The sequence below is a fragment of the Meriones unguiculatus genome, chromosome 12, assembly GCF_030254825.1.
Source record: "Meriones unguiculatus strain TT.TT164.6M chromosome 12, Bangor_MerUng_6.1, whole genome shotgun sequence".
NCBI classification, from domain to species: Eukaryota; Metazoa; Chordata; class Mammalia; order Rodentia; family Muridae; genus Meriones; species Meriones unguiculatus.
Genome location: NC_083360.1, coordinates 79,097,839 through 79,113,582, shown reverse-complemented (window position 1 = coordinate 79,113,582; position 15,744 = coordinate 79,097,839). Strand labels below are relative to the sequence as shown.

Here is a 15,744-nt window from a genome sequence, read left to right as displayed (position 1 = left end):
TCTCTCTTCAGAGCTCCTTCAATGCTAACTGTTCATCTTTGGCGTTGAAACCTGAACTTTCCTTCGAGCCCCTTGTAGAAGGGCACTCCGCCCTCGTGCTCACAGATAGCAATAGAGAAACCAGGAAGGTTACACACTCATCTCTTCAACAGAAGCGATGTGTACTCATTTTACACCCAGAAAGCTAGAATGGATGTTGTTAATAGCCTGGTGATTTTTTTTTTCTATTCTGTGGAGCTAGGCTTCACCCCAGTCCTCCAGACTCTTGAGAATTGTTTCTCAGTCAATAGAACTCACTCTTATGAAAGAGGCCATGGGTGCTTTTCAAGGCTTTATTGTGAAAACTGGTAAGAGGAAACCCTTTTCCAAAGTTGTACTGTTCTTAAATTTGTCAACAATATTCCACTCCAGGTCAGACACTAGAAGTTTGAAGCAGCCCAGCTAAAGCCACGCTGAACCAGATTTCCTTCTTGCCTCTCACAGATCTTTTCTCTGCTGGCAACAGAGCTTGCAGGGACTCCCAAAGCTCCTGCCATGCTGTTGTCTGTACATCCACGGCATGAATGACTCTCCTAATAAGCTCTTCATCCCCCCCAAACAATCCAGCTTAGTGTGCCCCCCCTTGAACTCCAAACCCAAAGCCTTTCAATATGAGCAAAGAAGTGACAAAATGAAGTGACAGTAGTTCAGATTAGAACTTTAGTAAGACGTTGATTGGATTATTAATATGGATTACATATTAATATAAAATGAGCTGGAAAAAAGAGAAGAATAATTTCAAAACAAGACTTTTACATATAAAATCATTATGAAAATTTGGAAAAACAATTGCTATATTTTCATTTAAAATACTGCTTTAAAACTTATACTTTTAAAAGAAGTTGTATCTATATACCAGCAAAAGAAAATTGCAAACTAGAAGCAAAACAAAACAAAAAACCTCCACTATTTAAAACAAAACCAAAAAAACATTCAGAAGAAATATCTGACGAAAGAGATACATGTGAAGAATAGAAAATTACTAAGTGTTGTTAAGAGATATTTGATCATAAGGACAGAAATGGAGGATTCAAAGTGGGACAAATCAATACTTAAGTTCAGGTGTCAACCTTTCACTGACTGACCTATAGAGTTAATGCATTCTAAATCCAAACCCTAAGATAATTTTTATTTAGTCAATGATGGGCCGATGCCAATCTTTTTGGAAACATAAAGGACCTAGAATAGCCAGAATACATTTGAAAAAGAACAAAACTGAAGGCTAACCTTATTCTAAGTTCCATAGTAGAATGATAATCAAGGCGACATGCTCTTGGTACAAAAATAGACAGATGGTGGGACAATTCAGGGAGACTGAGAATAGAGCACACATACAAAAGATAACCATCTGCCAACAAAGGTCTAAGGAAGCTCATTGGAAATAGAGGAAGTGTTGCTGGTACATGTAGATGCTCATCATCAAGAGGAAGGAAGAAAGGAAGAAAAGGAGGAAGGAAGGGAGGGAGGAAAGGAGAGAGGAAGGAAAGGAGGAAAGAAAGAAGGAAGGAAAGGAGGAGAGAGGAAGGGAAGAAGGAAGGGAGGAAAGAAAAAAAGGAAGAGGGAGAAAGGGAGGGAGGAAGAGAAGAAGGAAGAAAAGGGAATGCATAAAATTTGATCACTTCCTTTGTGATCATATACTGAAGTTATCTTTTAATGCCTGTAGATGGAATATAAAACCCACAATTATAAAATTTCTTTAAGAAACAAAGGAAAGTTTTGTTGACTGGATTAAGTAAGTAGCTATCACAAACACACCAAGAACATAATATATAAGAGAAAAAAATAACTGTGCTTTATCAAGTTTTGAAAAATTGCTTTTGAAAAGACATTAGTAAAATGATGGAAAGAAAAAGATAGTTTGTCCACCAGTTTGAAAATTGCATGTCTGCAGGTTGTGGTCTCACAATGACCATGCTAGCTATGACCTAGAACACTCAAAATATTATAGGAAAGTAATCAGAGCAGGTCGTTTGAAGACAAAGCACCTCAAGTAATCAAACAAAGATGGGCAGCAGGCCAGTCTTCAGGGAAAAGGAGATTCTGACGCTTAGAAGACCATATATCAAGAGATGATCAGAATGAAGAGACACTAGAAATGTTTTACTGTAAGATGACTGAGAGATAGTTTGTCAGTTTCCCACAAACTCCAACACAAGCCTTCTCTCAATAACTGCTTCAATTCTATTTATCCACAATGCAGTAAAACATAGGTCTATGCAAAGATTTCAAAGGTTTGCAAAGGTTTCGCTACTTTTCCTTCACTGGATGACAATCTGCAATAAATATGACAGCACAAACCAGAGTTTGTTATTATATTCTAGTTTCCAAGAATTCTGGAAATGGCCCGGTGTGAGGGGCTTAGGCTTTCACAGAGCCAAGGCAGGGGTTTTGGTCAGTTTGCGTTCCTTTCTAGAGCGTAAGCCCTTTTCAGTTTACACTGCTGTTCACAGTATTTCTTGAGGTGGTAGAACTGAGGTCTCTCAGCACGTTGCTGACCATCAGCTCTGCCCTCCTCTCAGCTCCTAGAAGCAGTTGGCAGTTCCTTGCCTTGTGGCCTTTTCCCACCATCACAACTCTCTTCTTCAAAGCCTTCAGGAGACCCCCACCATTGGCTAAAATGGAACCTTCTGTAACCTAACATAGCGACAGGAGTGAAATCCCACAACAGTCCATACTCTGTCAGCTATCAGCAAGGCACAGGCACGGGCTCAGTCTCCACTCAGGGAAGAGATTAGAGGAGGAGTCACTGCTCATGAGAGGAATTTGCCAGTGGAGCTTTTGTAGGGATGCAGTCAAACTGGAAATGACTCGCCAGTCCATCTGTAGCTGAGTGGATAAACCACTGATGCTGCGTAGTAACACAGCACTCACTGGTCCCTAAAGCTGAGATGAATAAATTTCCATTGTTGCTAAGCTACCAAGCTTCTGGCATTTCGTATAGCAGTCCAAGGAGACCAAGATGCAAAGGTGGGGAGCTGTGGTGGAGAAGGTGGGTAAGCTCTGACTCAAGAAGGGCATTCAGGGAGGTGAGAAATGCTGTCAATGAAGTTTCATTGGTTAGATATAGACCCTACAGCCCCCCTTCTGAGGAATATCTTTCGTAGCCCTGGAAGGTGGTATGCGAGCTGCCAAGGGAGGAAAGCAGTCCCGTTTCCCCTTTTGTGTGATGCTTATGAAGCACATCAACGGCCAGAGCAGCAAGATGTCCTTAAAGTGCAACAGTGCCACTTTGTGGCAGTCACCAGCAGTTGTCTAGCTGGACGTAGGGCTCTTAACAGGAGGGAAATCATGCCTGGTCCGGAAATGTAGACCTCTGACTAGCGATACCATAGGGCTTGGGGAAGAATATACTATTGCCACTTTTCTAAAAAATCGTTGTCATTCCTAGCTGCATAATAAACAATTATCTTTACTCTCAAAGAGGACTGTGGCTTTCACCCCTCATCAAAACAAAAACAAAAACAAAACTAAACATCTCTTTGCAGTTGGCTAACACCACTACAGAAAGCCATCAGCGTTCAAAATAGAGAGAAGAATTGGTTGTACGGTGTCCGGCCCATACAGACGTGTCTACACATCTGTAACCCCGCATCTCAGGCTCAGTGGACATCACAGAAAAGAGTGAGAGATCCTAAGAGTCAGAGGACTAGGGAATTTTCTGTTCTCTTATATCGCTTCTAAATAACAGGGGCATTTAGCTAACCAGAGAAGAACCACAGGACTGGAAGCCATGACGCAGAATGGTTTTATATTCCGCAGACATGCAGGAGATTGCCCAATAGCCAGATCCAAGTTGGACTTACATGCATGTGTGGAAATGTATTGGTAGACAGGCCCCAAATAAGTCTCTGTGAGGACACGACAAAACGTTGTTTTGAAAGGTATAGTCCAGTTGGATGTTCAGTGGTTAAGAGTACATGCTGCCCTTCCAACGGACATGAACACAGTTCCCAGCTCCCACATAAGGCAACTTCTAATTCTAGATCTAGGAGATCCAGATCTCTCTTTTGGCCATCTTGGGGACTGCACACACATGCACATACCCACACACTAACATATATGTACATAAAGATAAAAAACAATCTTTTTTTTTTTTTTTTAAAAAAAAAGGTATGGCCGAGAGGCCCAGTGAGCATTGTCGTGTTCACACAGCATGGAAATCTTTGGTAATCGTAAGTTTACGGAGCATAAGCAGAGGATAGGTCCTACTGTGTGGCACGTACAAATGCGACGTGGACTAAAGGAACAGAGAATGCAGTGACAGCTGCCATTGATAAGTCTGACTCAGAGAGTTTGCCGAGGGAAGGAGGGCTGCAGGCTATGGCTGGATGCATCTTGTCATAGAAGAGCCACGGTGTATGTACAAGCTGAAGCAATAAAGCTGTCGGGAACAGAGTAGATGGTTAGCAGTGAGTGGATGGTGAGTGACGTGTGGGTCTGGGGTCTCCTCCTTGATTACAGAAGATACAAGAACCGAGGCGGGTAGAGGCAAAGTCACAGGTCCCTCTGCCCGGGTTATGTCCACTCTCTGAAATGCCTGTCCTTCCTTTCCTTCTTTGGCATTTTTTTCCTGATCCACCTGTTGCTGCTGAGAGCTTGGTTCCAGTACCCTATGGATTGTGGGAATATGTGTAGCCACACTGACAGACCACTGCAGGAAGCACTCTAATTTTGACTAACTTACTTCCAAACAGAAAGAGAATTTGAAAAGCCCAGAGCAACAAATTTCACTGACTAACACTTATATTTTGTGCTTACAGAAAAAAAAAAATGAGACCAGCTAGGATACAGAGCAGAAGTCAGGTTCTGAGCATATTCCAAAATTGCTCCAGTGAGGCAGCACTATTGCTGGGCGCTGTATAAAATCCTTGCGTGTTACTCTTCATAGTCCAAGGAATTTACATTAAGACCATCAGTCCAGTTGATCAGTTTGTCCACTTCGTTTTCCCATGATGCAGCTGAGTCCTCTTCAGCTTTCCACTCAAAACTATCTGACTGACTCTCCGTTCTAGAAACAGAAAGATGAGCTGTAGTGGGAAACACAAAAAAAACAGAAATTTAGTGGGCCGAGTGGGAAAACAATGGGAGCTCTAATGCCGACAGCCATTTGAATGATGATCTACAGCCTTTTAAACATTTTTTTTTTTGTAGAAAGTATTTCGTGCATGCGCGTGCATGTGTGTATAGGTGTATGTTTATGCTTATACATGTGAATACAGTGCCTATGGAAGCCAGAAGAAAATGTTAGGCCCCTGGATCTGGAGTCTCAGATGGTTATGAGCTGCCCTATGGGGACCGTAAGAGCTCTTAACCTCGGAGCCATCTCTCCAACCCTCCTCCCTTTTAAAACCTTCTAAATGACATATTTTCCAACAGCCTCCGATGGCCTCATCCTATCCTTTTTTCTCAACCCCTTTGTTGTTTGTTAGTTTGACCAGCTGACCTCTGTTTACAACATTTGTGCTGACTCACAGGTGCATTTCAGGGAAAAGCATTCTGCCAGCACCCTTGATGAGACCAAAGGTAGGTTCTTCCCCAGTTCTAGACTCAAGGTTATCGCAAGCTTTATGACGCCGTGAGAAGAGGACTGGCTGAGATACGTCAGAGCTCCTGGCACACAAAAACTATGAAATGTTAAGTGTGTGTTGTGGTAATTTGTTATACAGCAACAGAAACCATAGGATGACAATGGCCGAGAGAGAAGTGCAAATGCTGTTTCTCTTTCTTTCAGCCATGCTGCCCATCATTTTCCAGGCCTTTTTGGCTTTGGCTACTTTTTCACAGTTTGAAGCTTAGCCTTAATTTTTCAAATTGTATACTAACGTATTAAGGGGCATAGTAAGCTTAAAAATATTAAAAAAATAAATAGTCCAATTTAAAAACCTTCAGTTCCTATGTGATTGGTTTACTGAAGTAATTTTGGTAAAGTTGAAGCATGCCCTCCAAGCCTCATGTATTCAAATTTATTTGAGCTGAGCAATAATTTAACTTTATTATTATAGCTAACCGTTTAGATATAAAAGGAAAAAAAAAACCCAAGTTGAATCCAATTTACTTGAAGACGAGGCGGCAGACATCTTTTTGACCAAGGGATAGCCACTTTGCTGAGGCATTTTGCTTTTTCTATCATCAACCCGGCACTTATTGAGCCAATACCTGTAAAAATAGGAAAAAAAGAGACGTCTGAAAACTGTGGGAAGTGCGTTACATTTGAGGGAGATAAACCAAGCAGGTTAAATGAGATGGAAAGATAGAATATGGGCTGGGAATGATGGGCTTGGGTCATGGTGTCATTCTGAACGCTGACCAACAGTGACATTATTTCAGTGTGTGCTTCCCAGAGGAGCAGCCGTGACAGAAAACAACATGCCAGGGATTAATATGGTTAAATGCTGTCACACTGCAAAGGTAGAAATAGCAGGCTGCGTAGCAAGGGCCACCGTGAGAAACCATCACAACTTGATGTCTTGACATGTCCCCTTGGCCCCTGTCCTACATATGTCCAGGGCCCCAGTGGATGCCTGGAACCAAGGCCAGTGCCAGGACCTACATGCTCAGCCTCTCTACATATATGCACACACTTAATGCTTCTTATGTCTTATGTATTAACTTCTCATCCTGACTTCTTCGGCGCAGGGAATGACGCCGAGACACTTCTTTTTCTCTCTCTACAAACAGAAGATTCAACCTTGGTAACCTCCTCATGGTTTTCCTTAGCTGATTAAACCAGAACCTGTCCCTGCAGGAAGCGCTTTATAGCTCCTTTGGCATGTCCAAATCGCATCATTACTCTTGTGCTTTGGAGGCTGCTAACAAGGAAAACAAGTGCTTCCTGAGATACTATCACAGTGACTGATAAGCCAGTTGGCTACTGAGTGACATGGGTGGGTAGTATGTGGCGTGATGGACTGAGGGCCAGGTCCCACTCTGGGTGACAAGGTGGGATAGGGGGCTGCCATATTTATTGCGTTACTCAGAATGCATGCATTTGAAGAACTGTTATTTTTTTCTAGATTTTTCTACTTAATACTTTTAGACTGTGGTTGGCTTTGGATAACTGAACTATGGGTAAATGGACTACTGCAGCAGACTTGATCCTTACACAGCTTGAGAGGCTGGAGCTCTGGGTTCGGACTCTCTTTCCTGAAGGTTCCAGGGAGGAACCCAAAAGAATCCTCCCTTGCCTTTCACCAGCTTCTACAGGCTCCCAGCAACCCTTTGTGCCCCTTGGCTTATAGCTACATCATTCCAACCTCTGTCTCTACTCTGTTACAGAGCTATGACCTCTGGTATGCCCTACCCCCTAACTTCACCCCAAAGGAAGGTTCAGGCAGGCCTCCAACTCCATCTGTTTCTGCCTCGGCCTCCTGCATGCAGGGTTAGGTGTGGGCCATCATGCCTAACCCTCTTCTCACAAGCCTGGAGTCTTGGATGCAGGATACCACTCAGTTCAGTGGGGCTTCATGGTAACTCATTCCACGGGCAGACATTGCTTTTGAAACAACATCTTATAAGATTATTACCCTTACCAAGGAAAGGGGAATAATGGAGAAGGAGGGCTCTACCCAACCCAGTACATGAGCAGGATGTTTTAAGGGCAAAATTCCCGACTTCGGGAAAAACAAAGATGATGATTAAGATGATGGAGAGCCCAAGTCAAGCTCCCAAGAGCATCTAAAGGATCAGTACAGAAGAGAAAATGTCCATAAGAACTTTAGGAACGATCACCTTTTGAGATAAAACCATGTGGTTGTTTTGTTCTGTTTTAAACTTTTAGTGAAAAAGTTGTTAGTGAAAATCAAGAGGCGTAGAGATGAGGCATTTGGTCTTTCACCCTTCTGTACGATGTTGATTCCTCACAGACATGTTTTGTTAAGTTGAGGAAGGTCTCACACACACCTCCTGCCCCCCCCCTTCTTAAATACAGTCTCCTAAGCACTGAGAGCACAGGTGAGTGCCCCAATGCCCGGCTCTTTCCTTTTGCACACAAGGCGGGCTGAGCTCCATTTTCCTTGCACTCGGCTTTCCCATCTCATGAACTCCTCGTGGCTGGCAGCTGCTCCTTTCTAATCTGTTTTCTGAAGGATTTTGTGTACATTTCAGTTGTTTTCCTAAGTGTGCGGAAAAATTCTCCCACGAAACCATCTGAGCGTAGTGTTTTGTACAGGTATTTTTAGGCCTAGATTCAGGCTATCGGCCATGTAATTATTTAGGCTATCCCTTTGTTCTCTTTTTTTCCCTGCAGTACTGACAGTCAAATCCAATGGCTCACGGACGCTGTGCAAGTTCTCTGCCAATGAGCCACCCGGCAAACCTTCGTCTATTCCTTTTTTTCTTTTTCTTTTCTTTTCTTTTTTTTTTTTTCGAGACAGGAGTTTTTCAGTGTGATCCTCGCTGTCCAGGAGCTTGCTCTGTAGGTCAGGCTGGCCTCGAAGTCAGGGATCTTCCTGTCTCTGCCTCTGTTAGTGCTGGGATTAAAGGTGTGGGTCACCACCGCCTAGCTGTCTATTTTTAATTCTCATTAGACATTATCTTTCAGGAAATTTCTTCACTAGATTTATTGGTCTGAGACCTTTATTTGAGAAAGACACATTTATTGGATATAGAATTCCAGGTTTGGCAGTTTTGAGCCCCTTGAGTTGTTTGTATTTTGGCAAATTCAAGGTAAAGGTGAATTCATTGTATTTTGCCTTCATGTTTTCTGACCTGGTGTTACTGGTTGTTGTTTTTCATTCCCTACGTACGAATTAAAAAAACCCTTTGCTAGCTTGTGGTATCATGTATGTGTGTGTCTGTGTATCTTGTGTGTATGGTGTGGTGCTACGGTTCGAACACAGGGTCTCATTCTTGCCCAACACGCACTTTACTGCTGAGCTACACACCCCAACCCCCTTTGCTACTGTCAGGACGTCCTCATCACTGAGCTTCAGCTAGTCCGTTAGCACTGACTTGGTATTTCAAACATCCCTTCTCCTAGGATTTGTGAAGTTTCTTGGTCTGTGACTTTGAGGTCTTCATCAGATTTGGAAAATTTCCAGCCATATGGTTTCTTCAAATATTGCTGTCCCTTCCTCTGAATTGGATCAATTATGTGCATCTTCTTTTGTTTGATAATCGTCCTGTGGCTCATTCAGACTCCTCAGTCTCTCTCTGCTCTTTCCCCCTCTCAACCAGTTTATATGGAGCTAGTTCTTGAAAATATTAAGTTAAAGGTAGCACACACATGGTTTTAATTTGCATACATATGTCTACATATATGATGTGCATCATTAAACTTTATTTATATCTATCCCCTTATGTCTTCCCCAAACCCTAAATGTCGGAATTTTGATGGAGTTTATGTTGAGTCTATAGATTACGTTTGGTAATATAGTCATTTTCACAAAGTTAATTTGGCCAGTTTGGGACTGTGGAAAATCTTCCCATCGCCTACTATCTTTTGCAATTTCTTTTTATCTTAGAGGTCATTTACCTCCTCTGGTTCCTTCCTAAGTTATTTTTACTATGAATGGGTTTTTTTTCTCTGATTTTTTACTTTAGTATACAGAAAGGCTACTGCTAGATTTTGTGTGCTGATTTTGTATTCTATTACTTTGCTCAAAATGTTTATCATTTTAAAGAGTATTCTGGTACATCTTAGGGCTTTTGAAGTCTAGGATCATGCTATTTACAAGAAGGGAAATTTTCATGTCTTTCTTTCCTTTAATACCCCCGTTTCTCTTTCTTGTCTACTACTTTAGCTAAGGCATCAAGCACTGTTTTAAATTCTTGTCTCATTCCTTGTGTCAGAGGAAATGCTTTTTTGTTTTCTCCTATTTAGTGTAATGGTGGTTTTAGGTCTGTCACGGAGTCTTATTATGTTGAGGTATCTTTCTTCTGTTCTTCAGTTCCTCAAGGCTTTTGTCATGAAGGGATGCCAAACTTCATCAAAGACCTTCTCAGCATCTATCGGGATGTTCACACGATTTCTGTCTTCAAGTCTATTTGTGTATGGTACACATTTAAATGGAATCAGCCTATATCCCCGGGATGAAACCAACTTAGCCATGGTGTATGGTCTCTATATTGTGTTCTTGAATTTAATTTACAAGTATTTTACTGGGAACTTTTTATCTCTTTTCACCAATGATATTGGTCTAGTTTTTCTATTTTTTTTCCACATCTTAATTGAGTTTTGTATTTGGCTATGGCTGGCTTGATAGAATGAATTTGTTAGCATTTCACTTGCATTTGAGTCTATGGTTTTTTGTTTGTTTCTTTGTTTTCGAGACACAGGGTTTCTTTGTGTGTAGTTTTGGCTATCCTGGAACTCCGTAGACCACGATGGGACTCAAAACTCACAGAGATACACCTGCTTCTGCTTCCTGAGTGCTGAGGTTAAAGGTGTGTACCACCACCGCTCAGCTGCTTTGCTGGATATAGCACTCTTGTTTAGCAGTTACTTCCAGAGCCTGAGCTACGTTACTCCATGTTGTCCCAGCTTTGTGGGTTGTGGATGAGAGCTTTGACAGGATTCATATGTGTTAGCTTTGGTACTTGAGCTGGTGCTACCACTTCACCTTGCTCTAATGCTCACATATGTGTGCAGGTCAGAGGGCAACTTTGGGTGTCATTCTCAGAAATGCAGTCTACCTCTTTTGAGACAGGGACTTTCTTTGGCTTATGGCTCATCACTTAAGCTAGACTGGCAGGCCAGTGTCAGTAATTCTCCTGTCTCTAGCTCCCTTGTTTCAAGCACCGCCACCATGCCTGGTGTTGTCACACGGGTTCTGAGGACCAAACTCGGGTACTTTTGCTCAAAAGGCAGTTAGGTAACTTAGCCACGCCCACTATGTCCGCCCTTTCAGCTCTTGATATTGTTTCTCTGCTCTCTATTTTGACATCATGACTAAGTCATGGAGAGATTTTTCTCTGGTCATGCCTACTTAGGGTTCTAAGCACCCCTCTGTCTTCGATGTCCACTTGTTTTTCTAGATTTAGAAATTTTCTATGCTGACTTCATTGACTGGATTAAAAGATCCCTAGTTAGTTAAGCCTTTTGATCATATTCCAGAGTTTCTAGGTGCTGGAGACACGCCTGCCCGTTTTTTCCTTTATGGAGGTTCGAGAACAGTGTCAGCAGCTGTGTCTTCTGTATCTGATACCCTTTCTTCTTGGTTGACTCTATCGGTGATGTGTTCAACTCTGTTGTTACTTGGGTGCGTAAGCTTTTAATTTTCAATGTTTCTCTTTTTTTTCTTAATTTACTATACTTTTAAGCTCACTGCAGATTTCTTTTACAGTGATTTTCTGGTCTTCCAAGACCAGAGGGTATGTAGGTGTATATATAATATTAATTTTAATGGAATCAAGTTATAATTACACATTTATATATAAATTTTAATGTACCACGACACACACACACACACACACACACACACACACACACACATATATATATATATATATAAATTTTTTTGGAGAGAAAATCCATTTAACCCAGTTTAGTTTTGAATTCCTAATCCCCCTGCTTCAGTCTCCTAAGTTCTGGGCTTTCAATTATACACCACTGTAATCCATCCTGCATACAGTATGCATTTTTACCATATTGATTTGTTTTTATCTATAGGTAATCTCTGTTCTTTTGCATTCTTCTATTTCTTTCTTCACCATTTTCATGGTTTATTTTAAATGAAAACAGTTCCCCTCCCCTCACACAACATATTCTGATTATGGTTTTCCCTTCCTCATATCCCTCTAGGTCCTTCCACCCCCCACCTGTTCAACTTTATAGGTTCTTACTCTATCGTTTCAGAAAACAAACCAATAGGAAAACAAACCAGAACAGAATAAAACAGAGGGAAAAAAAAGAAACAAAGAAAAGTCATGAGTTCATACAGATATGCCCTGAAAACCAGAAAAATCAGAAATCTTAGTATGTGAGCAAAAGATCAGTGGCATCAAAAAAAATGCCCAGACAAGGCATTATGAGATAAAATAAAAATCTCCAAAAGTATTACTGAGTTTATTTTCAGTTGGCCATCTTTTATCAGAGGTGAATACAGCTGCTCTAAGGTCCATGTCTCCAAACTTCATCGTCAATGTTAATGACTTCTGCTCTGGGTTCGAATCTCCTGCTTACATTCATAACTGTTCATTTCCTATGGGAGGATAAAATTACAATTTTGTGCTGTCAGGTTCTGAATTTTCTTATCTTTTTAAAAACGTGGTTGCTTTTTGTTGCACCATGTAATTCAGTACCTTTGAATCAGCTTGAAACCTCCACGGCGTGTGTTAGGTTTTTACGGTTCTAGCATAGCCTTTTTCTGGGGACTAGACATGACTTCTTAAATCTATCCGCGGTTCGCTTTCTCTCTCTGACAAGGTCTGATTGATGGAGTCTAGGCTGGTTTTGAACTTTCTATAGCTGAGAATGCCCTTGAACTCCTACTCTTCTTGCCTCCACTTCTCAAATTCTGGGATTACAGGCATGTGCCATCCAATGTCTCCTGTATCATAAGGTCTCTCCACTCAGGGACACATGAACAAACAATAACCAGCTCTGTTTCAGCTAGGAGTTATAAAAAAAATCATTTCACTGTTTTAGGGTAAATATAGTCATATATTTGGATATATATTAGACATATTTTTAGAGAACGCTCTAAAATTTTACTTATACCTTTTCTTCCTACTGATAAGCCTCTGTCTTAAAGAAAATCTGATTTAAAAATGATTTATCACACATGCATGTGTCTATGTGTGCTGTGGGGTATATACTGGGTATAAAGGAAATGTGCAGGTCAGAGGACAAGTTCTGGGCAGTGGTTCTCACCTTCCACCTTGTTGGGGCAGGGCCCCACTTGTTCCTGCTGCTCCAGATCAGCTGTCCTGAAAAACCTGTAGGCAGTTCTCCTGTCTTTGCCCCAGGCTCACTGAAGGAGTTCTGGGGATTACAGATGTGCACCACTGTAACAGGCTGTTCACATGGACTCCAGGGATGGAGCGAAGGTAGCCAGGCTGGGGCAGTTAGTGCTTTTTTTCATTGGCTGTCATTGCTCTTGGATTTGAACATCTGTAGCTTTATCATGGGCCAGCACTTGGGAAGCAGAGGCAGGAGGAACAGGAATGCAAGGTCAGACCCAGGTGGCTCAAGGATAGCCTGTGCTAACAACACAGTGTTTCCAAACCAAATTATAGAAACGGAATGTTTGTTGTTACTGAAGAGATGCAAATTATACTATGATGACACAAAATTCCATGATTTTCCAGTGAAAGAAGTAAAACAAAAACCCTTAATGTTTGCTCATTTAAAATTTCTTACAAAAATTTCAGTAGTACTATAGATTGCAAGAAGCTCCTGAAAAGTAGATTCACACACACAGTGGGAACCGTGAAATGATTCTGTCCTTCCACAAACAACCCAACCTCTGGTAACATGCCTTAATGACATTTCTTGTCTTCCTTCTCTTTCTTCCTCTAAAATATAATTTAATATGCTTCAGAGAACAGAATCCTCCTCCCTTGCATCTCAAAAAGTGGGATGGGAAAAAGGAAAGGAGAAATGGAAGGAGAGAGAGAGAGAGAGAGAGACTAGAGAAGGCCAGAACCCTTTAGACTGGGAGCAGAATCAGAGCAAGGAACAGCCTCATGTGCGTTTAGAAGAGGGGTCAGCAGCAACCTCAAGCTGTGCTGTTGAGGTCAGGGTCCACCAAATCCTCTGCCACAGCCACAAGGCCACAGTAAATCGGTGAAACCAATTATCTGCATAATTGAACAGAAACGAATCCAGAATCCATTGCAAGATGTTTAAGGAACTGGATGTGCTTATCTTCAAAAGGAGTGTGTGGCGTCAAAGAGGGAAGGGCAGCCGCCCTCTTCTGAGACGGAGCAATTTCACAGTCCAGCCAGAAACAGCCTGATCTAAGGTATTCAAGAACAAGCTGTTATCAGGTTCTGTTTCGACTTCCCTTCAATCACTCTTTCTCCGAGCTCCAGCTCTGCCCAGAGCTCTGTGTCTGCCTTGGTGCCTGGCTGTGGCACTGCAGGCCAAGGTTCAAATTTCAGCTCTTATGAAATGGGTAACCTTAGAAAGCTTAACCTTCCGCCCCTTCCTTTTTGTATTTTGCAGTTTTATAACATACAGGTACTTTCTAATTTCCCGGACGGTTTCACAGACAAATGGAAGGCATTAGGAATGGTTGAACACCATCAGGTGTCCTAAGTGAAGTAAACTAGAGGGAGAGAGGATTAGAGCAGAGTGGATGCATCGTGGAATATGAAGTTCCGAGTCTCTAAAAGCATCTCAAAGTACTGGCCTTGGAGGAATTGTTGCTTATCCGCCTTCTTCATCTTTCTTTGTTTCGTGGAGTGTAGGTCAAACTGAGGGCCTTGGGAAGGCTAGGAAAGTGTTTGGCCACAGCACATGATTCCAGCTCAGGAATCCTGACGCTGGTCTTGAATCCTTGACTCTCCTGCCTCTACCTCCCAAGTGCAGGAACTGCATGTCTGACACTGTGCCTGGAAGAACTCGTTCTTTAAAAGGATTTTTTTTTCTTTCTTGATTCTATTTTCCCCTGTTATTTATATTTTAGAATAGGAGCAATTGTCCACACTGATGCCAATTCTCTCTTTAAACACAAGATGGCACTGGAGGTCTAATCTTTGGGGAATAAAAACGCTGGCTTGCCTTAAAAATACGTTCACTGTGTAATTGCGTCAAACTATGAGGCTGATGTTTAAATCCGATCACTCTGAAAGAATAGCGCAAGCATACATGAAATGTGTTAAATAAATATGTTTTTATGCAGCTGGAGGAAAAGGGAATCAGCTATTTCAAGAGAAAGATTATTTGTGTTTTATAAGTTCAAATACAACCAAAAAACAGTAAAACAAAAGAAAGAAAGAACATACAAACAGTTAAAAATAAGATGTAAACATAACACTAACTTCAAAATACAGGATGACTGAGTCCAGAGTGTGCTCTGTAGGTACAGGAAAGCTTGCACTGATACAATGCAGGTACTCATCTCCTTTCCAACAGACCAAAGCCAGATTGTTTAAGAGCAAGCTGTGACATTGATGCCACAGCCAAATCTCTTCCCTTAGAGGATGACGTGATTCGCTCCTGCCTGGATTCAGGCAGGTTATGTATACTTGGGGAAACATTCAATCTTCCCGAAGTACCTATTGGTAGGCAGGCAGGAAAAACTTGATATCCAAATAAGATTTGTTGAGTAGCAACACAATTTGGTTGCTCTCTGTGCCTTAAGCAGGTAAATTAGAGAAAATCCTTGTTTAGAATTTTCTAGACGGAAGTGTCAGAGGTGATGACCCGTTGGAATGGTGGCAAGGAGCCTGGGTTCGACGCTGTGCGCTGGGGCAGGCTGAGTGATGGGATGTGGGCTGGTTACTTGTGGCTTTGCTGGATTCTGATGCTTATCTTTCTGTGTTATGCTTACAGCTCTGCCTGTCCCCTCTGATGGAACATTAGGGACGAAGGGGAAATGCTCCCCCTTCCTACTTCCTGTTCCTTCTATACCTCTCTTTAGCTTTTGTCACTGGGACAAAATGCCTAAGATAATCAACTTTAAAAAATAAAAAAAGCTTCTTTGTGGATCATGGTTTCAGTCCATGGCCACTTGATCTTATTGGTTTGAGCCTTAGACAAGGCAGGATACATCATAGTGAAACAAAGATGCTTACTTCATGGTGTTAAGAAATCAAAAA

The 15,744-nt window shown here is 41.8% G+C and overlaps 1 protein-coding gene across 1 annotated transcript in view; it reads right to left on the bottom strand.

The window, feature by feature from the left end:
* Positions 1 to 318: 318 nt before the first annotated feature.
* Ube2u (ubiquitin conjugating enzyme E2 U) overlaps positions 319 to 15,744 on the bottom strand; it is a 66,040-nt gene continuing 50,614 nt past the window's right edge. Inside the window, exons 9-10 of the mRNA XM_060365965.1 lie at positions 6,095 to 6,195; positions 319 to 5,066 (exon numbers count right to left, since the gene is read on the bottom strand). Of these exons, the coding sequence (XP_060221948.1) occupies positions 4,915 to 5,066; positions 6,095 to 6,195 (253 nt within the window). The 3' untranslated portion in view covers positions 319 to 4,914. The remainder of the gene's footprint in view (positions 5,067 to 6,094; positions 6,196 to 15,744) is intronic.